This window comes from Capra hircus, chromosome 10 (genome assembly GCF_001704415.2).
Source record: "Capra hircus breed San Clemente chromosome 10, ASM170441v1, whole genome shotgun sequence".
NCBI lineage: Eukaryota > Metazoa > Chordata > Mammalia > Artiodactyla > Bovidae > Capra > Capra hircus.
The window spans coordinates 92,614,158-92,640,293 of record NC_030817.1 but is presented as its reverse complement, the minus strand read 5'-3'; the positions used below and the strand labels follow the sequence as shown (position 1 = coordinate 92,640,293).

The following is a 26,136-nucleotide window of genomic DNA, read 5'->3' as shown; positions in this document are numbered from 1 at the left end:
GTGCTTGTGGAGTAAGCATCGGAGGGTGGTGAACCAATTGCCCAGTCATCTTCAGAGAAAGCAGTTTCTGGAGCAGTTAATACAGTGAATCAGAGTGTACGTTCCTGTTTTTCAGGCCATTGGTTTACCTGGGCTTGAAAGTTTTCTCCCGGTTTGGAGTATGTGAATTTCTACACTGTTCTGAAACTACTCTTCGGGCCTGGCTCCAGGTGATTGAAGCCAACTACCACTCTTCCAATGCTTACCACAACTCCACCCATGCCGCTGACGTCCTGCACGCCACAGCCTTCTTCCTCGGCAAGGAGAGAGTGAAGGTAGACTTTTGATAGTGCAGTCTAGTTACCTGCACAGCTTTTGGAGAACTAAGAACTCAACCTTCATAAATATATTAAGCAAACAGCTATTTTGGACCCAATTTGACAGTCTTTGAACTACCAAAGGGACTGGTCCTTTCAGTGCTCTCCTAGTCTTCCTTCCCCCAAATGCCTAAAATAATCATTCATGCTGCCGTAGGGACTCCTTTACATGTCTGGCTGATCCATAAACCCATTCTCCAAATGTTCACTAGGAGCCCTGCATGATACCAGCTTAGAGGACAGAACTTAATTATTAGAGCAAATGGTTACTAGGTCTAGAGATTAAATTTTAAGATCCGAGTTTTGTCATTGGTATGGTATAGTCCAGATAGCTATGAACCGTTCAGCATCCTTCTGATTTATATGCGTATGTATGTGTTCTGTATAGGTGTGAATTGTGTACATCTGTACGCTAGTGATTTCTGTACTTCCGGAAGAGTTCCAGGTTCCTTAGTCTGAGAAGTCAGCACCATCATTTAAGGTGCTGGTTTGCAGGGTAGCTCTGTGTATACCCCACGTGTGGCTGCAAGAGATCCCCGGCTCCCCTCTTTTCCATCTATCATGACTTTCAGTGCAGCTTGTAATTCTTTGCTGCTACAATTAGAAGTGAAGCTTAGAAAGTACATACCCTTGGAACAAATGCTATAGAGACAGACTGACATCAACCTGCAGATGCTTACCCTGCAGTCATTCCCTTACTTAGTCTTAGACCCTAGGTGCTCAAGGAGAGTGGCAGTTGGACAGGCAAGAGGGGCAGAAAAGGCACCAACACGGGGAGGGGGCAGTGTTGCCTTCTCAGTGCTGCCAGAGACTGACCCTGGCATTAATTTTCATCAGCAAGAAAGCAAATAGGGAGGTTCAAGGACGATGCTTTTGTAAGGGTTTTCTCTCTTTTACAAAAGGTGGTATCACAGGTGATAACAGCCTGTTTCTATGGCACCGTTTTTGGCTGCATGGGCTTTCCATCGCGGTGCACAAGCTTTCCCTAAGTGTGGCACTCCTGGGCTTCTGCAGCCACAACACGCAGGCTTCTCCTTCTGTGAGGAGCTAACACACTTCGAGATTCCTCTCCAGCTTCACATGGCTCCATTTTCCACATGAGAGAGGATACAGCAGAATTTGCACACAGCCAGAGGAGGACAGGAGCTTAGGCATTACCACTGAGACCAAACTGACCTGTAGGCACTGCAGCCTTGAGTTCAAGATGAAGTCTTCTTAACCAGAATCACTCTAGAAAAAATAGAGATTAAATGCTTGATCGATTAGGGAATGCTTAGTCACTTTATTATCTCCTTTACTCTCCCTCCCCTAAAATAAGAAATTTTCTTTAAATTATTTGTTCTGCTAGAGCATTCAGAGTCAAATTAAAGTCTCAAATAGCAATACAGTTAAGTCTAAGACTAGACACAATATGCTTGTAATCCAAAAAACATTTTCTAAGAGGCCAAAGAATCAGATAATTTAGAGCGGCAAGGAACCCTGGAGAATTGGGCTGGAAGGGACTCCTGAGCTCAAAGGTTTACTAGCAGCCCAAGATCACTGGTTAGTCCACTGTGAAGCGCTTCCTGAGGCCTCTTCCACCAGACCTGCTTCCACTGCTCAAGAGTCAGAAAAACATTCTTACCAAATGCCCATGTCATCAGTCACCCCTCACTTCTTTAGAAGGCTAAAGCTCTTAACGTCACTGACAGCTCCACGTCCTCAGCCAGATCGAGTGCATTCTCCTTCAGCGCCTTGCAGACCCTGCCCCCTCCCCACGCTTACCTGTTCCCAGGACCCACTCTTAGTGGAGAGGTCAGGATAGCCAGCGTTCCTTTGCTATTGTCTGTGTGTGACTGTTTATCCTGGTAAAGGAGCTGTCGCAAAGGCTAATCTAGGATGAGTCCATTCTGGCCCTGCTGGCTGAAGGAAGACAGCCCTGCAGAAATGCCTGCATTCCTCCTCCCGTGGGTCTGGCGGGGGGTTTCTTCCACAGTCGTCCCTGCTGTGGGAAGAGCCTCGCTCCTCCCATCTGCTAGTGAGCAGCCTGGCCTTCTTTCCCTGCCTCCCTTGCATCTATCAGACACTGCCTTAACAGACGGTGCCCACCAAAACTCAGGGCGTGGCCCTGACAGCACTGTAAGGGGCAGGGTCCGAACCAGCGCGAGCTGGCAGGGCATGGCTCCGCTAATGCTGTTTGCTGTCTACTCTAGTCGCTTGAATCTATGTCACTGAAGAACGTAAAAATAAATCGGCCCCGTACTCCAAGCAAGATAGAACATGCTCCAAGAGCACTGGCTGGAGGCCCGAAGTTTGGGCCTCACGGGCGTCACTGCACAGGGAGAATCAGTGAGCATGGAGGCCAAGCAGGGGCAGCCCGGGCCCCTGACTGCCCCTGCGGGTGACCATGGCCGCTCCTAACCAGCATCGAAAGGGGGCTAGGCATGTTTGCTCGCCCTGGGCATCACAGCATCCGTCTCTGGGAAGAACCAAGAAGAATGGCCTTGACTGCTCTGCCCGCTTGAGAGGGTGGTTCATGTAGACCGAGGCCAAGCCAGGACTGTCCCCCAGCTCCGGGAGGTCAGTCTGAAAATGGAAATGTCTTCCTTCTGGAAGGGACAGTTTTCAGAAAAGTTTTCAGGGCTGAGCTTCAGAATCACTGTTTCTTACCTGTTCGCATCTGAGAAGCAGTTTGCAGGGTTTTCCTCCAACAGCCTAGGAAAGCAACTCGGGAAAACCAAAAATTATGCCCACGCCACCCCCTACCCTGAGCCTCATCTTGGGAACCACTTTTCTTCTCGCTCACTACCCTTCAGTCACAATGATGCTCTTCTAAGTTCCCTCTCCATAAATCACTTTGTTTCGCATCAGAAGCATCACATAGACTTGATCTTTCTGCCTGGATTTCTCTCCCTTGCCATTTTTTGCCTGGCTGACTCTTGCTCATCCTTCACTTTCCAGCATAAAAATCGCTCCCTCAGAGACCCCATTCTTGCCCACCCTCTGCATCCACATCGTCCAGAGTAGCCAGAAGCCACATTTAATTAAAACAAAATGAGACATTCCATTCCCCGGGTGCACTGGCACATTCCAAGCGTCCAGGAGACGTGAGGGATGAGGGGTCACTGTACTAGAGAGCCCACGTGCAGACTCCTCCATCAGCACAGAAAGCTGAAAGGACAGCAGCGCCCTACACGAGATCAGGCCTCATGGCTACACTCACAAAGCGCCTGCACGCGCCTCCTTAGCCCGCCTGCCAGTGAGTGGCTTAGGCTTTCCCCAGCGAGTGGCCAGCTGCGCCAGCACAGACACCACGCCAGAGGAGCTCACCGCCGCGGCTCCTGCAGCCTGCAAGGCAGCTGGCGCCCAGCAAGCCTCCAATAAACGGGGGCCGAAGGAGAGAGTTCATCAAGCACAATGTCTTCCACAACAGCAGGCCATTGGATAACTTCTTCCTCAAGCTGTGAGCTGAGAAAACCTGTGCCTCCCGATGCTCTGGGTTGTGTTCTTTAATTATATAATGAGCGCGTTGAGAAGAGGGGCCTCCCTGTTTGCCTTTGCCACCTGCTGGCCCAGAGCGAAACTGTGTATCTTGACTGGGAGAGCCCCCTTAGCGTCAGTCTTCCCGGGAAAATCCTTCTTGCCCCTGATCCCCTTATGTTACTTGGCTCTACTCCTTTTATGTGTGTGTGGAGAGTGTTATCTGTTGTTTTATCTGTGCTGTTTGCTGCCGCACTCTCAATCTTTTCAGAAGTAGGCAAGTAAAGTAACACGTGTGATCCTAGGCCGCTTTCTTCTCCGTCCGCTTATGGAAGAGTCAGGGCACTAGGCCACTGCACGCGTTCCTGTTTGGCACTTTCCTGCAGAACCACTGGAGTAAATGGACTGTGGAGAAAGAATTTAGGTATCCATTATAACCGCAACTCAGATTTCTGTTTCCCTCCAGATAATCCACGGTACAGCAAGGTGATGTGATGTATCCTAGGTGGCCTCTTAACTTCTAGGAAGTCAGAGAAGGATCCCCTGGTGTATGCCCTCCTGGGAGACAGGGATGAGTGTAGGTCTCCATTATCCAGTGGGTAACACTCAACCTTGCCTCCCCCGGGCCCCAGGGAAGCCTCGATCAGCTGGACGAGGTGGCCGCCCTGATCGCTGCCACAGTCCACGATGTGGACCACCCGGGAAGGACCAACTCTTTCCTGTGCAACGCGGGCAGTGAGCTTGCTGTGCTGTATAATGACACTGCTGTCTTGGAGAGTCACCACACGGCCCTGGCCTTCCAGCTCACGGTCAAGGACAGCAAATGCAACATTTTCAAGAATATCGACAGGTTTGTGTGCTAAGGCTCTTGTGATTGGGTTTGTAAAATGTAAGGCGGAAACTCGGTTTTCCCTGACTTCTCCAAGTACTTAGCTTCCTCTTGGTGGGGAAGAGGAAATAATGATAGTTTTCCCATTGTATCAGACAGTAAAATAATAGCCCTGCCCTTCTCGTCTTAACTGTACTTTTTAGACTGTTTTCATCTTCTTAAACTCCATTTGGTCTCCAGTGAGTTCATGAAAATGCTTTATATGCTGCAAAGATTTCTACAGATTATTGCTACTGATAAATGTAACAGATATTTCTACTCTCTCAAAAGGATATCCTATCTTCGGTGTAACTCGAGGAAATGTATCCTTCCCCATCTTTCCCCAGCTCAGTTTTTGGGCACTTAAAATCCTAACTCATGAGGAGACTGTGTTCCCCGGTCCCAGCAGAGCTCCTGGAGTCCACGGTGGTGAGGGGGGGGGTGTGGTGGGGGGGTGGCTTCCCCCCTCACTGTTGTACTCTCTCCTCTGGTGAGTTTGCCACATGTGAACAGATAGGAGACATTCTTCTCGCCTGACATAGCCCTGCAGTCAGACTGAATACTTCCAACATAGTACCAGCCAGGCTGGAGAGAAGACCCCCCCGAGAGAGGGCAGTGCAAGGAGAGTGCAGAGCTCGCTCGGGCCTCAGTGATCACTTGTCACCATGAACCCGAACCGATCACCTTGGTCTCTAGAAACCTGAGAAAATCTCGTTATTATAATATGAAAATATTCGATTATTCCACCTTCAGCTGAGGGCTTCGTCAGTATCAGGCTCCGTCTTTAAAACTTTCCGAGGAGGAATTGTTGCCGACAGCCAGTTTTATTCAGTTCCTCATTCTGGCTCCTGGACTTAGAAAAAGATGGCAGGAACTGGGCAGTGGCGGGGCGGGGCTGCTGCTCCCCCCATTACAGCTTCTGTGTGACTGTAATGTAGACAGCTGCTCGCTAAGCGGAAAGCTCTTCCAATGCCGTCATCAAAAGGAATGACGAGACTTCTCTGTAGTAAGAATCGCTGTGTCTGCAGCGAATGCCAAGGGACAGCTCATCAGGTTGCTGCGCCAGCCTCACAGGGAAGAACTTGCCATTTCCTCTGCCTGGCTGTTCTGATGTTGCCAAGGGCAGACAGAAGGGCACCACCTTGTAAGATAAGTGCCCACGTGACAGGTGGTGCCTCTTTCAATACTCACAAATCATATGAGGGTCGGCTATCTTTGGGAAGATGGTATAGTGTCCCAAGTCCCGGCTTGGTAGGGAGATGAGCAGGTAAGCTCTTGTGGTCTTAACTCATTTCTTCAGTGCCCCTAGCTTCCTCCTGGATTGTGGGACGTGTGGTGAAATGGCAGAACAGTTCTAATTCAGGGGGCATGATTTGAACAAAGGCCCTTTGTCCTCTGGTTATTTCAGGAACCATTATCGAACACTGCGCCAAGCTATTATTGACATGGTTTTAGCAACAGAGATGACAAAACACTTTGAACATGTGAACAAATTTGTGAACAGCATCAACAAGCCAATGGCAGCTGAGGTAAGCATTTCACATGTAATAATACACATCAGAGTGTATTTCCATTATAGCCTATACTCTGGCCTCAAAGCATTTTCTCTCCATCTTGAATACAAGATGGCTACTTACTTGGAGTTGACAAGGAAGGGCTGAGTGTTGGCCACTTGTTTTCCCTGGTAACAAGAACAGATTGGGTGTCCATAGCAACTCTGAACTCCCTGAAAGAAGAGCCCTGAAATAAAGCCAGTGGTGACAAAAGGAAGTAGGCCCAAAGATGACAATGAGAGGACCCTTCAGACAGCTGAGACTGGAATAAATGGTGGCGTTTTAGAGGATTGAAAGCCCTTCTAGTTCTCTGTTCTTTGGGCTCTTGGGAGACCTCAAAATTAGAGGTTTTAAAGAATTATATTCCTGTTGATTTTCATTAAATGTCAATCAATATCTGAAGACTGTAGACAGGTAAATTGGGAGTGACTGGTTGCAAACAAAACCACAAGGTGGGTGGTGACAGGAACACTGAACTTTTAAGCCCTATGTGTTTGTATTGCTTGAGTATGTCGGCGTACCATACATGGAATTGACCTTGGGAACGCCTCCTTCAATCCCGTCTCACGCTGAGGTGGCCTGGGTGACCGTGGTCTAGTATCTATAGACAGTTGACTTTTGTGGGCTTCACCATTGTATTGCACCAACCCTTGTCTGCTTTCCAGATTGACGGCAGCGACTGCGAGTGCAGCCCTCCCGGGAAGAACTTCCCTGAGAACCAAACCCTGATCAAACGCATGATGATCAAGTGTGCGGACGTAGCCAACCCCTGCCGCCCCTTGGACCTGTGCATTGAATGGGCTGGCAGGATCTCTGAGGAGTACTTTGCGCAGGTGGGCTGCCTCTCTGGGGAAGCGCCATGAGTGAACAAGTTAAATGACTCTTCCTCAGAAAGAAATGGCTCACCCCTGCCTGGAATAGGATTCTGGTCCCTCAAGAGACTAACTGGTATGGCTGGTCACTACTCAAAGTCTCTCGATGGGGAAGGAGAGAAACTGAGCCTTTGGGATTCTTTTCATTCTTGAGTTTTTAGATCCTGAACTTCCACAAAAACTGGGAAGTCCATTCATTCATCAGATTATCTCCTCATTGTATTGTGGGAAACACAGACAAAAGACACATCTCTGCCTGAGGGTACCTCATAATGCAGTAGGGGGCATAGACATAAATAGGTCCATACAATATATTTTTTTAAGTGAAAACACTTCTAAAGGAGGTATATGTTAAGTCCTAAGAGTTCAGAAAGGTTTTTTTTTTTTTTTCCTAGATAAAAGAAGGGCTTTTATCTAGAAAGGTGGAAAAGGTGTTAGAGCTGGGTTTTGTTTTTTTTTTTTTAAGGATTTCAAAATTTAGAAATGAGAAAGGACATTCTGAGAGAACCAAGTGTTATGACCAAAATTAGCAAAGAGGAAACATAGAATTTTTATATAAGAATAGTAACTTTGCAGTGTGAAGAGCTGAAGAATAACCCAAAAGTAGCAGACCACAAGATGCCATTTGAAACAGAGGCCTACTTCCAAAGAAGAGGCTTTAGGGACTAATGTTTATGATGTGGGACAGAAAGACAAACATATCCCAAGTGGCTACAAGTAGTTATTTGGGGAGGGGAAGTGCCCATCTCACTAGAATGTACTACTGAGGCAGGGGTAAAGACTAGCCAATGGTGTCTAGAAGGGTTGGCAGAGCAAAAACCAGCTAAGGATGCAGTAAGTTAGCTGTAGCTTTCAAGGATGGGAAGAGAGTCCATGGGAATTAGGACAGCCAGCTCTGAGCTTGCCAGAAAGAGAAGGGGAAAAAAAAACCCAAACCTCTCCTTGAACAGTAGTGGATATTTTAAGGCTGCCTGATCGACTGACCTGAAATGAGCAAGCTGAGCCGAAACTGGTAGGAGACCATTAATGGGGCTTTCCAGGACCCACAGAGAAGACTTAAAATCCTACTCCTAGATAGTCTCAAAGTCTGTGAATGGGGAATGGGAAAGAGCCACTTTTAAGTTCTGTAATGTAATTTCCCTGTGTAGGTGTCCTTTTCCCATAAAGGACATGTTCACACGACAATGTGACCTAACACTTGAGTTACAGATGAGGCTTCTAGCCAGCTGGTCTCTGGCTCAGTACACCACCACTAAGTGTGGATTTTAATTTCAGTCCTGTGAATTATGACCTTAGGCATTATAAACATACACTTCAGGGTGCAAAATGCTCAATTTACACATATCATCAGAATTGCATGCATGACCAGTACAGACAGCCAAACAGTTTGTCCGTCATTCTTTTCAGGTAAAAATAGTTATTCCATGAAAAAGAGAACCGAGTTCAGCTCACCTGCCTACTGCTTTTCCTCCAGACAACCTTCACACCCTTGCACGTGCAGCACAAGGGCTTTGTATGTACTTTGGGTTTTGTCACCCAGAATATTTTAAAAAGGTATTTTCAAAGGTCAAGTTTAGTAAGATTAATAATTCTTACTGCTTTCATTTAGACATTCTTAAGTGAAACTGACTTTCTTTTTAAACTGCAAGCATGTAACAGTGAATAATACAATGTCTGTTGATACAGCTTGCTTCCAGTTCTTCCATTTGTGCTGAAACATCTGCAGCTTTAAACCTACCACTGCTTCTGTACCCTCAGTGTCAACTCCACTTAGTATTTAGTAGCATTACTCTGAGAGTTGTCTACCTTGCAATAGAAAACAGGGTATGAATCCTGAAATCAGTGCTTCGGTGGGGTCGGGGTCGGGGGGTGGGTGGGTAGCGGTAAGATAGTATTTAACACATTTAAGAGTCAGAAGACCTGAATCCAGTCACTGCAGCTCTTCAGGTAGCTGAGTTATGTAAGCCCTGAGAAATGCTGAGCCTGTTTCTTGATCGATACAACTGGATTGTGACCCCTTTTTCACAGGGTGGTTCTGACAAACTCGATGCTACTGTGACAGCTCCTCGTGTCCCCTACAGCCCGGTGTGTGTTATTTCTTACAGACGGATGAAGAGAAGAGACAGGGGCTGCCCGTAGTGATGCCAGTGTTTGACCGGAATACCTGTAGCATCCCCAAGTCCCAAATCTCCTTTATTGACTACTTCATAACAGACATGTTTGATGCTTGGGATGGTAAGATGGCTCATGTGTTGTTACCCACAAACAGAATATCTTGTTATGCTTTATAATGATTACCTTTAATGACAAGAGGCCAAGCCTAAAGGTGTTAAATGTTACTTTTTTAAAAAAATGTCAGTTGTTTGTGGCCAGATATGGCGGGGGGAAAGGAACACTTTCTGCATCCTCAGCACAGACCATGTGTATGGAGGACTCAATGGATGGCCAATAACTGGATAAACAAGTGTTTAACTCTTCAAAGGACATATTTCCAAAGTTTAAAGGAGTTTTATTATATCATTGGAGGAAATTCTAGAGAACACAAAATATGTCTACTCTGAATAACAGTTTCTTTTGGTAATGTCACTTGATAAACAGCTTTTCACTGAGATTTGGTTTTATTTTTTTTTTATTTTTATGTTGGATTATAGTTGATTTACAGTGTGTTACTTTCAGGTATACAGCTAGGTGATTCAGTTACGTATATACATGTATCCATTCTCTTTCAGATCCTTAACCCATATAGATTATAGAACATTATCTACTGTTGAGTAGAATCCCCTGTGCTGTACAGTAGGTTCTTATTGATTACTGTCTACATAGTAGTGTGTAGATGGTAATCTCAAACTCCTAATTTATCCCTCCCTCCACGTTTCCCCTCTGGTAACCATACGTTTGTTTCTAAAGTTTCTGAGCTTGTTTTATAAATAAGTTCCTTTTCATCCTTTTTTTTTCAGGTTCCACATATAAGTGATACTTCTTTCTCAGACTGACTTCGTTTAGTATGATAGTCTCTAGCTCCACTCATGTTGCTGCAAATGGCATTATTTCATTCTTTTTTTTAAGGCTGAGTAACATTCAGTTCAGTTCAGTCGCTCAGTTGTGTCCGCCTCTTTGCAACCCCATGGACTGCAGCACGCCAGGCCTCCCTGTCCATCACCACCTCCCGGAGCCTACTCAAACCCATGTCCACTGAGTCGGTGATGCCATCCAACTATCTCATCCTCTGTTGTTCCCTTCTCCTACCACCTTCAATCTTTCCCAGCATCAGGGTCTTTTCCATTGAGTCAGTACTTTGCATCAGATAGCCAAAGTATTGGAGTTTCAGCTTTAGCATCAGTCCTTCCAATAAATATTCAGGACTGATTTCTTTTAGGATGGACTGGTTGGACCTCCTTGCCGTTCAAGAGACTCTCAAGAGTCTTCTCCAACACACAGTTCAAAAGCATCAATTCTTCAGCGCTCAGCTTTCTTCATAGTCCAACTCTCACATCCATACCTGACTACTGGAAACACCATAGCTTTCACTAGATGGACCTTTGTTGGCAAAGTAATATCTCTAGCTTTTTAATATGCTGTGTGTGTGTGTGTGTGTGTATGTCTTAGTCGCTCAGTCGTGCCTGACTCTTTGCGACCCCATGGACTGCAATCCACCAGGTTCCTCTGTCCATGAGGTTTTCCAGGCAAGGATACTGGAGTGGGTTGCCATTTCCTTCTCCAGGGGATCTTCCCAACCCAGGGATTGAACCTGGATCTCCTGCACTGCAGGCAGATACTTTACCAACTGAGCTACAAGGGAAGCCCTAATATGCTGTCTAGGTTGGTCATAACTTTTCTTCCAAGGAGCAAGCATCTTTTAATTTCATGGCTGCAGTCACCATCTGCAGTGATTTTGGAGCCCCAAAACATTAAGTCTGTCACTGTTTCCACTGTCTCCCCATCTATTTGCCATAAAGAGATGGGACCAGATGCCATGATCTTAGTTTTCTGAATGTGGAGTTTTAAGCCAACTTTTTCACTCTCCTCTTTCACTTTCATCAAGAGGCTCTTTAGTTCTTCTTTGCTTTCTGCCATAAGGGTGGTGTCATCTGCATATCTGAGGTTATTGATATTTCTCCCTGCAGTCTTGATTCCAGCTTGTGCTTCCTCCAGCCCAGCATTTCTCATGATGTACTCTGCATATAAGTTAAATAAGCAGGTGTTGACTATTATACAGCCTGGATGTACTCCTTTCCCGATTTGGAACCAGTCTGTTGTTCCATGTCCAGTTCTAACTGTTGCTTCCTGACCGGCATACAGATTTCTCAAAAGGCAGGTCAGGTGGTCTGGTATTCCCATCTCTTGAAGAATTTTCCACAGTTTGTTCTGAGCCACAGTCAAAGGCTTTGGCATAGTCAATAAAGCAGATGTTTTTCTGGAACTCTCTTGCTTTTTTGATGATCCAGCAGATGTTAGCAATTTGATCTCTGATTTCTCTGCCTTTTCTAAAACCAGCTTGAACATCTGGAAGTTCATAGTTCACATACTGTTGAAGCCTGGCTTGGAGAATTTTGAGCATTACTTTACTAGCGTATGAGATGCGTGCAATTGTGCAGTAATTTGAGCATTCTTTGGCATTGCCATTCTTAGGGATTGGAATGAAAACTGACCTTTTCCAGTCCTGTGGACACTGCTGAATTTTCCAAATTTGCTGGCACATTGAGTGCAGTACTTCCACAGCATCATCTTTGGGGATTTGAAATAGCTGAACTGAAATTCCATCACCTCCACTAGCTTTTTTTGTAGTGATGTTTTCTAAGGCCTACTCAACTTTGTACTCCAGGATGTCTGGCTCTAGGTGAGTCATCTCACCACAGTGATTATCTGGGTCGTGAAGATCTTTTTTGTATAGTTCTGTGTATTCTTGCCACCTCTTCTTAATATCTTCTGCTTCTGTTTGATCCATACCATTTCTGTCCTTTATTGAGCCCATCTTTGCATGAAATGTTCCCTTGGTGTCTCTAATTTTCTTGAAGAGAACCCTGGTCTTTCCCATTCTGTTGTTTTCCTCTATTTCTTTGCATTGATCACTGAGGAAGGCTTTCTTATCTCTCCTTGCTATTCTTTGGAACTCTCCATTCAGATGGGTGTCTCTTTCCTTTTCTCTTTTGCCTTTCGCTTTTCTTTTCACTATTTGTAAGGCCTCCTCAGATAACCATTTTGTCTTTTTGCATTTCTTTTTCTTGGGGATGGTCTTGACCCCTGCCTCCTGTACAGTGTCACTAACCTCTGTCCATAGTTTTTCAGGCACTCTTGTCTATCAGATCTAATCTCTTGAATCTATTTGTCACTTCCACTGTATATTCGTAAGGGATTTGATTTAGGTCATACCCAAATGGTCTAATGGTTTTCCCTACTTTCTTTAATTTAACTCTGAATTTGGCAATAAGGAGTTCATGATCTGAGCCACAGTCAGCTCCCCATCTGTTTTTGCTGACCATATAGAGCTTCTCCATCTTTGGCTGCAAAGAATATAATCAATCAGATTTCAGTGCTGACCATCTGGTGATGTCCATGTGTAGAGTCTTCTCTTGTGTTGTTGGAAGAGGGTGTTCGCCATGACCAGTGCATTCTCTTGGCAAAACTCTATTAGCCTTTGCCCTGCTTCATTCTGTACTCCAAGGCCAAATTTGCCTGTTACTCCAGTATTTCTTGACTTCTTACTTTTGCATTCCAGGCCCCTATAATGAAAAGGACATCTTTTTTAGGTGTTAGTTCTAAAAAGGTCTTGTAGGTCTTCACAGAACCGTTCAACATCTGCTTCTCTAGCGTTACTGGTCGGGGCACAGACCAGGATTACTGCGATATTGAATGGTTTGCCTTGGAAATGAACAGAGATCATTCTGTCGTTTCTGAGACTGCATCCAAGTACTGCCTTTTTTTTGGACCCTTTTGTTGACTATGATGGCTACTCCATTTCTTCTGCGGGATCCTTGCCCACAGGAGTAGATACAGTGGTCATCTGAGTTAAATCCACCAACTGTGTATGTCTACCACATCTTCGTTAATCTGTCAGTGGACATTTAGGTTGCTTTCATGTCTCGGCTATTGTAAAGTGTACTACAGTGAACACTGGGGTGCATGTATCTTTTGAACCGTGGCTTTCTCTGGATATATGCCCAGTAGTGGGACTGCTGGGTCGTATGGTAATTCTGCTTTAAGTGTTCTGAAACTCCACACTGTTCTCCATAGTGGCTGCACCAATTTACATTCCCACCAACAGTGTAGGAAGGTTCCTTCCTCTTCACTCTCTTCAGCATTTATTATTCATAGACTTTTTGATGGCTGTTCTGACTGGTGTGAGGGTGATACCTCGTTGTAGCTTTGATTTGCATTTTAGTGATGTTGAGCTTTTTGGCCATCTGTATGTCTTCTTTGAAGAAATAGCTATTTCAGTCCATTTTTTGAATGGGCTGTTTGATGTAGAGCTGCATGAGCTGTTGGTGTATTTCAGATTGATCCCTTGTCAGTCACTTCATTTGCAAATATTTTCTCCCATTCTGCGGGCTGTCTTTTCGATTTGTCTATGGATTCCTTTGCTGTGCAAAAGCTTTTAAGTTTAACTTGGCCCCATTTATATCTGTTTTTTTCATTACTCGAGGTAGGAGGTAGATCCAAGAGGATACCGGTGTGACTTGTGGCAACTAGTGTTCTATGTTTTCCTGTAGGAATTTTATAGTATCTGACTTTACATTTAGGTGTTTAATCCATTTTGAGTTTATTTTTGTGTATTGTGTTAGAGAACATTCTAATTGAGTTCTTTTACACCGAGTTGTCAGTTTTCCCAGCACCACTCTTTTCTCCATCATATATTCTTGTTTCCTTTGTTGTAAATTAATTGACGATAAGTGTGTGGGTTTATCTCTGGGCTTTCCATTCTTTTTCATTGATCTCTATTTCTGTTTTTGTGCCAGGACCATATTGTTTTGATGTGATTGTAGCTTTGTAGTATAGTCTGAAGTCAGAGAGTCTGATTCATCCAGCTCTGTTTTTCTTTCTATGGGTTTCTTTGGGTATTGGGGGTCTTTTGTGTTTCCCTACAAATTTTAAAATATTTTTCTAGTTCTGTGAAAAAATGTTATTGCTATTTTGATAGGCATAGGGATTGCCTTTGGGCAGTATAGTCATTTTCACAGTATTGATTCTTCCAGTCCAGGAACATGTTATCTTTCCAGCTGTCTGTGTCATCTTCAGTTTCTTTCATCAGTGTCTTATAGTTTCCAGAGTATGGGTCTAGGTCTTTTGCTTCTTTAGGTAGGTTTATTCCAAGGTATTTTATTCTTTTTGATGTGATTATAAATAGGATTGTTTCCTTAATTTCTCTTTCTGGTCTTTTGTTAGCAATTTTTAGTTAAAAGGACCTGTTCCTATTTTAGAAACCAGTACTTAGTGATTTATCCTTCTCACACTTGTGTATTCACCTTAGGCCTAACCTAGGGTACCTCACTTCCAATTCTGATCCCAAATTTGTCCCAGAGGGCCTCAACCTTATAAATGCTCCTAGAATCTAACTTAACAGGCTTCTTTTTATTTGTTTATGTCCTTGCAGCCTTTGCACACCTGCCAACGCTGATGCAACATTTGGCCGATAACTACAAACACTGGAAGACGTTAGACGACCTAAAGTGCAAAAGTCTGAGGCTTCCATCTGACAGTTAAAGCCAGGACAGAGGCGGTGACCTCTGGATCTGCAAAGGGCACTGTGAATCACAGTAGTGTAAGAGGCATTCCTTCATAATGAAAATGACAGATGTAGGTTAAGGAGCTAATGTTTAATGTCTGACCTTGAATCATTCAACTTCCCCAATTTCATTTTTAGAAAACTATGTTCTGTGAAGAAAAATATTAATATATGTTCTTTTGAACAATCACTTAGTGACAGAACGAACACATGGCAAAATCCACTGCCCTGCTCTAATCCTGTGTGCTCTCATCAAACCATGCAGCTGATTCACTGTAACTAGCAGGACACATGCAGCAAAGACTTGGTGCCCACAGGCCCACCATCTCTGTGGATGCTGGACCATGAAGCTTTGCTAGTATTTAGCTCATCCTTTACCATGAAAGTCTCTATCACTGTTTGGCTTGACTATTTTCCTCAAGAGCATCAATCTAAAAGATGCCTAAGAATATCTAATTTTTAAAAACCTATATAAAATGAGCAAAACAGCTGGGACCAAACTGCTGATAAACTAGTTTCAGAGCCTCCATGGCTAGGTGGTTCTTCTGACTAATGGTGTGACACTCAAATCAGAATATAGCCTTGGCCTAGTGAGTGCCTTCTTTAGACTGGTATCAGCAGCCTGCATAGCCCTCTCCCCCAAAAAAGGGATTCATCCTAACAGAAAGCCATCCATGAAGGGGAAGGAAGTGACATCTTGTTTGGGGGTAATCAAAGAGCTTTATTTCTGCAGAGGCAGTCACAAGGCACTACAGTGAGTATTATATACAAGCCATTAATCTGACTACCCTTGGACAAGCTTGTTTTTTAAAAAAATTTATATACATTTGCTGTTTAAAATTTTTTATTAGAGGAATCTAAATTTTCTGGGTTTAAGTCCACGGAGTATGTTGTGCCATGTTACCAAGGAGAGAGAGAAAGTTTCAAGGTTCAGATGTTTTTAACCTATCTATATTTATGATCATGCCATTTTGCTTTAATGATGTAAAAAAAAAAAAAAAAGACTGCAAGATGTGTAAATATATCAGAAAATAGGCATATGGGGAAGCAGTAAATACTATTTTAAGCTATTAATTGTATGCTAAAAGCTTCTAAAGCACAAGTGCATATTTTTATACAGCTCTTTTCACAACCTTCTGTGATCTACATCAAGTCAGTCTTGAGATTTTCCCTTCTCTTTTACCAGCCAACCCTTCTGTGTCTTATAAATATTAGAGATTTAGCAAACAAGATCTTTGTTCTTCTTTTAGATTCTCTACTCCATGCTGCATTCCTGAGAGGTATAGACAGAGATTAAATTAACTGAACCAGTAGTTACTTTTTTCCAAATGAAAATCTGAATGCAGCGCACATGGAACTAGTACCTGGGGAAAAAAATGACTTAATCCTACAAAATGTGCCAATGCTTTTTTCTATGTTTTGTACCAAAAAATGCAAACATATATGACAATTCCATGCAAAGAAAGAAATGTACCTAAATTATTTTTGTTAGATGCTAAGAGAACTTGCTTGGTCAGGGGAGCAGCTAGCTTTGTATTGTAATGCTGCATTATGTAAATGTGATGAAAATGTTTTTGTGAAGTACTTGTAACTAAATTCCTACAGCCATTTTTCATTCCTAACAGCTGTTTTTATTTTAACTCTTTGGCCTAAATTTTTCATAATTTCAAATTTTTGGTTAAGTGTTCTTTATTTCATGAGCCACACACTTTGTTTTCAGAACACATTAAATTCAGGATGTCAGAATCCCATTTTAAGGAGCTAAACAATTTACCTAAGCTTCAGAAGCTTGCTTGAGACAACAATCTTTTCCTGACCATCTCGCTTTGGGTTACATTTGGTAAGTGACATTCATTGGATGTCTGACCTTTTTCTATACGAACATTATAGCTGACTCAGTTTCAAATTAATTTCATATTAACACTGTTAAAGCTAAAGCTTTAGCATACCTCTGCTCTTTACCAGTGTAATTTACTATGGTGTAATTTACCAGTGTAATTTACTATGGTGTAATCTTTCACTGAGTTGGTAATTACATAGTGCATTCCTAAAAATAGTTTATAAGAAATAGTCTTTTAGATGGTATGTGTATCAGATAGATATAAATTATTGTCTCTTATTTACTAAACAGTAAATAAGCTATTTACTAAAATATTCTCTGTTGAGGGTAGCCTTATTAATTTAGGAAAATAAAATCTCATTTAGAGAGAGGTCATATTACTGCTACTACTACTGAACCAGAAGTTATAAAACACTGTTGCCCAAACCAAAATAACACTATAATTTAATTTGGTTATTTTTTTACTTCCAATTTAAGATTTTAAAATTATGCTTGCCTTCAGAGTTAGGATGCCTCATCTATTCAATCTGAAGCCACTCAACTTGACAAAGATAAATACAGTGTCCCTGAAGTTTAGGCTCTTATGTGAATAAGCCAGAAAATGAAGTGATAAGGGTATTTTTAAGTAAAAATGACAAGGCCCAGTGTACAGATATTATATCTGGTGTTGCAAATATAACAGCACTGAAAGCTAAGCTAGGGAAGTGGGAAAAATGCATATACTATATATTGATGTCAGTTATAGTATTCTTCTAATCTGAAAGTTCAACTTTTAGCAGTAGTCTCCATACCACTAGTGAACAGCCATCAAGTATGAGTCCCTGCTAGATTCTCCTATCTCGTTGTTTTCGCCTATCTCTGACCTTAGGGCATTCATGAAATCAAAACCATCAAGTTTCTCTAAATTTTAATAACAGAGGGACTCACAGTGGTACTTACTTATGCTATCTGCTCCCCAAACTTACCTAGGATTTCTAACATCCCTTGTGAATAGATTGGTGTCACTTAATCCAGAACAAATCAGGAAAAGCAGTTAAGAATCTATGAATTCCTTTATAATTCATTGAATATCTTATACAATTCAAAAAGAGTTTATAAACTCATGACCTAATAATATAGACCCTCCAAAGGAAAAGCTAATTAGTAATAGGGTAAAGTCCATCTATGGAGAAAAATTAAAAGCCTAAAAATGACTGATCAATAATCTGATGCACTCAGACCAAAATGCATGTTGGCTTGGTTAGGAATCCTACCCATGTACCAACTTCAGGGTGAGATTAGAGGTACCTCTGTGGAACACTCAATTATGCCACAATAACGATCTTGGCTAAAAGGCAGTGCTAATTTTTCTACTATAAAATGGAGGTTATGTAAATTTTATATTTCTCCATAAATCTGTTTTCATTGTGAATTAAAACAATGATTGTGAACATTACTTGGTTTTGCTTGAGGGGTGATCATATACGCCCTTCTCTCTCATTCGTATTTTTTTTTAAAAGCTGTTCACTGATAATGGGAATTGAGCTAACTAGAACGGCTTACCTGACTGGGCCTTCAGCTTCCTCATTTAAAAGTATTATGGCACTCATCTGGCATAGATGACCATAGCTCATCCAGACTTTGCAGGTAGTTAATAACAGAAGCAACTGTCAAAGGTAAAACTAGTTAAAAATTTTTTTACAAAGATTCCATTAGGGTCTATGGATTCTATTAGGGGGTGTGTGTGATGAATAAACCCAGAAAGTGTTCTTTGAGAAGTATCAGTCCTAACACATCAGCCCCCTTGTAGTTACTTCAATAAGATTCTTTCATCAGCAGTTTAACTCCACAGTTAAAACCACCCATTTTTTAATGTATGGGACACTTTTTAATTTTTATCCTTTAGTACCAAAAGGGAGAAAGAGTACGCTAAGGCTGATGGGGTGATGCAGCTGATTTAATCTCAGGTAACTGCAAGAAACTACGTTAAGTAAAGCCTGTCTCAAGCATTTCATATTTTAGCCAATGGTAAGATGAATTGGCTCACTTCAACTAAATTTCAGTTAAATACTATTACTTCTATTTCTACCTCCTTCCAGGGTCTAGATTCAAATTAAGACACTTAAAACACAGCATTCACCACTCAGACAGTTATTATGGAATCTTCATTTCCTCCAGGGAAGCATCAGTTTTCTAGACAGCGCAAGGTTTAAATTCAAGATATGCTACATCCTATTTATTCTTCAGTGGAGTTTTCATTTTTCTATAAAATATCTTCCATAATTATCATGTATATTTATTTCCATTAAAGCAGGTTCCTTAAATAAGTATAAGAATGACAGATGGCCACATAGTTAAAATATACTAGTTTTGGATAAAAAAGTCAGGTATTTCAAAATCCAGAAAGGCTAAATGAAAGAAACTAGATTTAAAAATCTAATTCCTGGTGATGGATTTAGTGAGAGGCAATATAGTAACACTAAAGACAGAGAGAGGTTCTGAGTACTATTCTTTTCATTAAGCATAAGATGATGATTATACAATTTCTGGTGTAAAATTTAAAGCAAAAAATTTTATCTCTGTGAGGCTACTGTGGTATAATTTAATTCTGCTTCGTCAGACAGTTTTGCTGAAGTCTGTACACTTCACTTTCTGAAAACTGACTGCCAAAATCAGACCCATTCCTACAACGGTTTCAGGTAACTTATGAGGAAAGTCAAATGAAAAACTTGTGCCATATTCTTTGGTGGATGTACTAATACCTCAGAAGCAAACCTGTTGCTGGTTTGCAGACCCCCCCTAAAAATTAAACAGAATTAAATAAATAATCAATATGGTAATGGTTTTCAGAGCATTATCCTATATTTGATGTTCGAGGTTCATGTACAGGTATTTTAATTCCCTAACCTAGACAGACAGATACAAGTCACCATTCTCCTCTAATTTTTGAAATAACTTTAAACTGCGCAATCCAGATTCTCGTTCTCCATTTTTCCAGAGAATAATGAGGTGATCAGCAGAACAAGTCACTAGTCCATGGTCTTCAAAGTACAGAAACATCTGTAGAAAAAAATTAATTACTGATTATAGGAAATTCAAGGAGAAGAGAAGCGGCTAATACCAAGTAGACTAACATAGGTCCTTGCTGAAATGCGTACCTTGGAGAGGTCTTTGGATATGACTATGAAACTCTGTATCTTTCATGAGAAATTTAAGTGTGGGTGATAGTCACATACAAATAACAAATGCCAGACGCATATCTAATATTTTAATAATCAGAACGTTGTAAACACTACTCAACTACAGAGCTGTAAAAGCTGTTTTTTTTTTTAATTCCCAAAGTGTCATCTAAATTTTACCATTATCTTAATTCTTGAAGAATAGGTTTTAAGATTTTTTTTTTCCAGCAGAAGTCCTGACAAACCTGCTTCATTTAATCATTTCTGCTGGCCTTCTTGTTAATGTAAAAATGGCCACAATAAAATATCTGAATTCCAAGTTCTCCAGGATGAACAGTAGCTTTAGCTCTCTATATAAACAGAGAATAATCAATCCTTAAGCATTTACTGAGTGTTATCTATATGCTTATAATCCCTATCTTCAAGAAGCTTCTAATTCAGCTGTGAAAACTGAATCTTAGTTGAAACAGTAAGGGTATCAGTTAAAAGACGATGTAATTAGGTACTAAGTAATATACTTCAGGCTGTGATTTGCCGCGGAAAAAGGAGGCATAGGTCAATACTAAATGAAATTGTCCGAAAAAGCTAACAAAGCATTAAACTCTCCAAATAAAAGTAAGCTCATGCCCAGTGAAGGGACAGGCTGGAAGTTAAGAACAAGAAAATGAAGTGTTGATGAGAAGGCAGCATGCATCCTATGGAGAGAGCTGGTATGAGAGAGGAGATAAACGAAACTATGAAAAAGACGAGCTCCTCAAGGGAGAGAGTGAAATAAAAGAGAGAATTAGGATGTGAGCTTTCTGAGAAATAACTCATCCATTTCTGAACGTAACAGCAAACAGTCCGAGCTGATGCTGCAGTAGTGAAAGGGGAGGAACCATCAGAGCAGAGTTCCTCAGGAGATGGGATGCACAAGTGAGAAGCCAGTGCACGCAGGTGTGCAGGGCTAGGCTGAGAGAGTCAGGACACAGACTTTTTAAAAAAGAGAAAATTTAAGAAAGAGCCAAGATTTTCTCAATGAAGCCAGAGATACTTTAAAAAATAATTAAATGTCAACACTTCTACTCGGGCAAATTTCTAAGAATCTGACACTTCTATATAATGACAAATATGCCGCACCATTTAAAAACCTTCAGTAGATTTTTAAAACCCACTCTAAAAAAGTTTAAAGGCCAAACTGCTTAGCCACACATTCAATCATCTGACCCCAAACTACTTTATCTCCTACTGTGTCCACTGACTGGAACACAAACCTCCGGGCTAGGCAACCTGCTCCTTGCCACTGAGTAGATTCTGTCTTTGCCCTCCTATCTACTACATTCCATCTGCACAACTCCCGAAGTTAAAAAAACAGAATGAAAACAACTGGGCTGCCTGTTAACAGGAAGGTGAAACTGAGTAAGACATGAGCACCCAACCTCAGGGAGCTTATGGCCACAAGACTGTCTTAACCTCGAAGCATCAAGGTTCAGCTCAAGGCCCATCCATTATCTTCCACTAACCATTTTCTTCTAACTCCTGAGTATTCCACTACTAATCTGGGTCCATCATAAGCAACCTAGATTAACATCTTACTAAGCCTACCTATATTGTTCCTGTCTACTGAAATATAAGCTCCACAACAGCCAGGGCTTTATTTTATACCCCTTTGTAAACTCCAATGTCCAGTATAGTGCCTGAAAGACAGGATAATGCTCAATCATAAGGTGGTGGTGTGTTGCTGCTCTTAGGAATAAAGCACTTTCAAATGAAAAATTAATTTGTTCCTCCCTGGCTATGAAACAGAAGCATAATGTAAGAAATTTATTCCTCAGGGCTGTGGTGATACTGTTGCCAGTTGCAATTATCTCTTTACCTCGACTGGTCTTTTTCCTTCTTCATTACAGGCAGTGGTGTTGATAGTAAATATTAATGCATTTGAATTTATAAAAAGTTAGAACTGGATGCACTCTATAATTCTGAACTCCACGATGATAATCAAGACACTGGGTTTTACTAAAGCTAACTAATTATTATCCTTCAAAACGAAGTAAAACAGACTTCTATTCATGAATTTGATAATGTCCCCTGGAATTAGATTCTGTAAGGTTTTACCTCTACATATATAAGCACACTTCTCCATGTATCCTCTGTATTAACTACCATTTAACAGTATTTACTACTCTTATATATTCAACACTGTCCTTATTGTCAGCTGTCTACCTACATCTCATACGTAAAGTTAATTAAGCCAGTTTTTAGAAGCAAGACATTCCTCCTTCAAATCATTTCTCTGTATAGGGAGATCTTTACCACACATACTAAAACCCATCCCACTCCATGTTTAGAATCAGCAAAAACTTACTGATAAGAGAAGGTTTAGGTCTTTATGAGACCAAATGAGATGCAAAAAGCAAGACTCCCCTGGGCACTTCTATGCTTATTAAAAACAATACCTCCACAGATGATGAGTGTCCAATTAAATCTCCAATAAGCTCTAGTGAACAGGAAGTGGCATTTTCTTGTTGCTTTTTAACAGGATGGCTGGCTTGTTTATTTACTCTTCCAAATCCCCACATGTTAAAAAAACCTAGAAAAACACAATCATTTTAGTCATTCTCAAAATTAGTATGCTCTTTTCTTAACAGGCTTCCCCTATGGCTCAGCTGGTAAAGAATCTGCCTGCAATGCGGGAGACCTGGGTTGATTCCTGGGTTGGAAAGATCCCCTAGAAAAGGGAACAGCTACCCACTCCAATATTCTGGCCTGGAAAATTCCATGGACCGTATAGTCCATGGAGTCGCAAAGAGCTGGACACAGCTGAGTGACTTTCCCTTTCCTTAACAATAATAATGTAAGATCAGAAAAACAAAACTTAAATGCAAAGGTGTTTCTCACTTATTTTAGTCAAGGGCTAAGTGAGCAGATGATACCAGGCACTATGCTAGGGTTTTTTCACTATGTTACTTCATTTCCTCTTAGCTACCCACGTTTGTCGCTCAGCTCTTCTTACTGCCCCTACTCAAGCACTGCTGAAGGTGTGTTAACATGAGAAAAAGGCAATGGAAGTCAAAGTGGAGAGAAATGAAAAGGCTGAATGGCCGTGTAGGGGCGGGAAGGTCACAACTTAAGGACAGACAAAAAACAACATGTGACAATACCCTATGACTTCAAATAACCAGAAGAAACTCTGAGGCTACTGGCATTTGATTTCTTATGCGAAGGCTGCTAATTAACCAGGATTTTGTTTTTCAAATCAAGCATCAGAAAATCAACAGCTCAAAAGATTAATGACATAAACACAAAAGTGTTTGTTTATAAATTGAGTTCAATGTTAATGCTTCAAGGCTGAAGAACTTTGATGCCTGATGGTACACATTATATTTATATACCAGACATAATTACAATACATTAATAAATAGCTAATTAGGCCATTTGGTCAGTCAGGCAAGAATACTGAAGTAGCCACTTCAGTATCCTCCAGGAGATCTTTCCAACCCAGGGATCTTTCCAACCCAGGGATTGGGTCTTCTGCATTGCAGGCAGAGTCTTTACAGTCTGAGCCACCAGGGGAAGCCCATTTGATTAGTCAGATCAGTTAGCTTCCCCTCAAAGAATCCTAGCTGACTTGAAATAAACAGGCGGTCCTGCAGTAAATATTAACATGTGAATGCCCCATCCCGATTCCCAAACGCTTCATGTAAACATGCTTATTTGGAGCACACTGTGTATCATTCCTGTGGTTACACATAACTGCCTTTCGTCTGTCTTTCATATAAGAAAAAAGCAAGACCACCTTTTTGAGAGAAGATACACACCCGTTGGCACTGGCTCCACTGAAAGCTGCTGTTTTTCTCGTAGCTCCCAAATGCGTACACTGCCATCTTCTGAGCATGAGATAACCTGCCTGTCAGAAGAGAGAGAGCGCACCATGGAGGGCAAGTGCTCGAAGTGCAGGGAAACCATCAGTGCAACCTTTATCTGCTTTCATCCAGCTCTGGGCAGGAGCTGATAAAAAAATCACACTTTAACATGGCTTTACAATGCAAAGTAAAACACTCCTCAGGAAAGGCATGCATTATAGTGTGAGACTAGCTCAAATGTTACAAACATGTATCACTTCCATTTCTAAAATGCATGCAGGAAAACAAGTTATGAATTACACACTCAAAATATCCTGAGAAGCCCCATTCCTGTGTCTCACCTCTCACTCTGAAAGTATCCTGCAGAGTAAATACTGCTGTGCTGTGCTTAAGTTGCTCAGTCATGTCCAACTCTCTGCAACCCCACAGACTGTAGCCCACCAGGTTCCTCTGTCCATGGGATTCTCCAGGCCTGAATACTGGAGTGGGTTGCCATGCCCTCCTCAAGGGGATCTTCCCAACCCAGGGATCCAACCCAGGCCTCCCACATTGCAGGCAGATTCTTTGTCATCTGAGCCACCAGGGAAGCCCAAGAACACTGGAGTGGGTAGCCTGTCCCTTCTCCAGGGGAACTTCCGGGGTCTCCTGCACTGCAGGCAGATTCCTTACCAGCTGAGCCACCAGGAAAGCCCCGAAAATACTATCATTTCCTTCATATAATTCATCCCTAGAAGCTCAATGGCCACATCTGCCCTGAGAGGAAAGCCCTCAGTTAGTAGCCTCGGCCAACAAGGAGACCACCATTTAATTCTGGCCATAAGCAACACCACCAAAAAGGTGGCTTTGTGGAAAATATTAAAAAATTAGAACATAGTGCCCCAAAGTCTTCTATTAAAATAAATACCAAATTTTAAATGCTCTCTTCTTACAATGAACTTCAGTATAATTTGTGAACACTGCTGTTTGTAAATTCTGCAATATATTGCCACAAACTCTTCTGTTAGAGACAGCCATAGGGTATTCTCCGTTTTCAAAAGAACCTGTTGGTCAAGGAACACAGCCAGGTGACTTTGCCCCTTGAGCACTGGTGGCCCTGGGAGCTATGCATTTCTTCTACCTGTTACCAGGCAGATGGAAGCTCGTACCTGTTTGGGAGTCTGGCAACGTGCAGGACACTGGAGTCATGTGCAGTTTTCTGGCAGGCAATCACGCGCTTCATTTGAAGGTTATACACGTATAAACCCCTTCCAACTGCAACAAATACATTCTGGGGGAGATAAAAGTTCGGAAATGTACATAAAACTAACATCACTACTCGGAGTAACAGATTTCCAGCCGTGGTGTGAGATCACAAAGTCGCTGTTACCTTCCCTATGCCTAGCCTTCAGCCCAAATTACTGTACTGCCCTCTAAAGTCCAAAACTATCAAAGCACAAAAGAAAGCTCAGCATTTAGAAGGTCGAAGGACACGACTGCTAATACAGAGCGAACTCTGTATCACACCCTGCAGCATCCCTGGCTTCCTTACTGAAACATGACAGCTAGAGCAGGGGCTGTGGCTGGAAGACTGGTGCAGTGGAGGTGGAGCTGCTGGGGTACAACCCGGGTTTTCATTCACATAATACTGTATTGCTGGGGAACTACTTAGCTTATTCTACCTGAAAAATGTGAGCAAAATTACTTGGGCTCCACAGCTTAAGCATCCCAAGAACTACAAAGTATACAAAACAGCATATGCTAGAGTGGCAGAGAGATATAGATAGTGGTTTCACAAAGACACTTTTTCCAGTTCTACTAAATTTCCATTTTTCCTTTCTACTAAAACAGCTTTCATCGTTTGAAAGTGCTTTCACCAATATTTATCTTACTTCAGCTTCACAACATCTCATTAATGTAGGAAAAGCTATTTTGCAGCATAACAAGTCAAAATAAAAGATTAAAGTCACACACAAAATTCAGACATGAGAGGTGGTATTGGAATTCAGGTCACATTACTCCAGTTCCTTATTCTTGCCTCATACCATACCACATAGCTTTTGAACCTATTTTGCAAATCACTAGACTTCTGCTGGCTCTTGTCTAAGAATCATTTATTCTTACTCAGCAGGTATGCCAGTGAGACAGACCTTTCAAAAATCCTTTTCCCTTTCTGTTCTTACTAGAGAACACTTCTCATGCAACCTCAAGGCTAAAATGCCAACTCAGACCTATAGTATCTCAACCAAACATGCCTCCAAGGCTTACCAGACTCTAAATCTTACCATACTCTAAATGACTCCCTTGACCCTCAGGACTGGTGTTCTGCACACAGCAACGCTAGCTAAGGCCCAGTGCCATGCACAAAAATAGAAAGTTGGCCAGCTTGCTAAAATCAGGAGCCCTGGGAAACATTCAATGCAAAGAAACCCCAGAAACTAGTTTATATGGACCAAGAAATCTGTGTAGAGTTCAAGTGCTTTATCAAAACC

The 26,136-nt window shown here is 42.0% G+C and overlaps 2 protein-coding genes across 3 annotated transcripts in view; one reads left to right on the top strand and one right to left on the bottom strand.

The window, feature by feature from the left end:
• Positions 1-16,579, top strand: part of PDE8B (phosphodiesterase 8B) — a 258,404-nt gene extending 241,825 nt beyond the window's left edge. Inside the window, exons 17-22 of one of the 2 annotated variants that reach the window (XM_018053688.1) lie at positions 116-314; positions 4,448-4,665; positions 6,092-6,212; positions 6,902-7,069; positions 9,214-9,343; positions 14,697-16,579. In XM_018053688.1, coding sequence (XP_017909177.1) covers positions 116-314; positions 4,448-4,665; positions 6,092-6,212; positions 6,902-7,069; positions 9,214-9,343; positions 14,697-14,806 — 946 coding nt within the window. In that variant the 3' untranslated portion in view covers positions 14,807-16,579. The remainder of the gene's footprint in view (positions 1-115; positions 315-4,447; positions 4,666-6,091; positions 6,213-6,901; positions 7,070-9,213; positions 9,344-14,696) is intronic. The other variant, XM_018053689.1, reaches the window with a different exon arrangement.
• Positions 19,488-26,136, bottom strand: part of WDR41 (WD repeat domain 41) — a 47,053-nt gene continuing 40,404 nt past the window's right edge. The window contains exons 10-13 of the mRNA XM_013966716.2: positions 24,814-24,935; positions 23,624-23,712; positions 22,262-22,395; positions 19,488-19,707 (exon numbers count right to left, since the gene is read on the bottom strand). Of these exons, the coding sequence (XP_013822170.2) occupies positions 19,555-19,707; positions 22,262-22,395; positions 23,624-23,712; positions 24,814-24,935 (498 nt within the window). The 3' untranslated portion in view covers positions 19,488-19,554. The remainder of the gene's footprint in view (positions 19,708-22,261; positions 22,396-23,623; positions 23,713-24,813; positions 24,936-26,136) is intronic.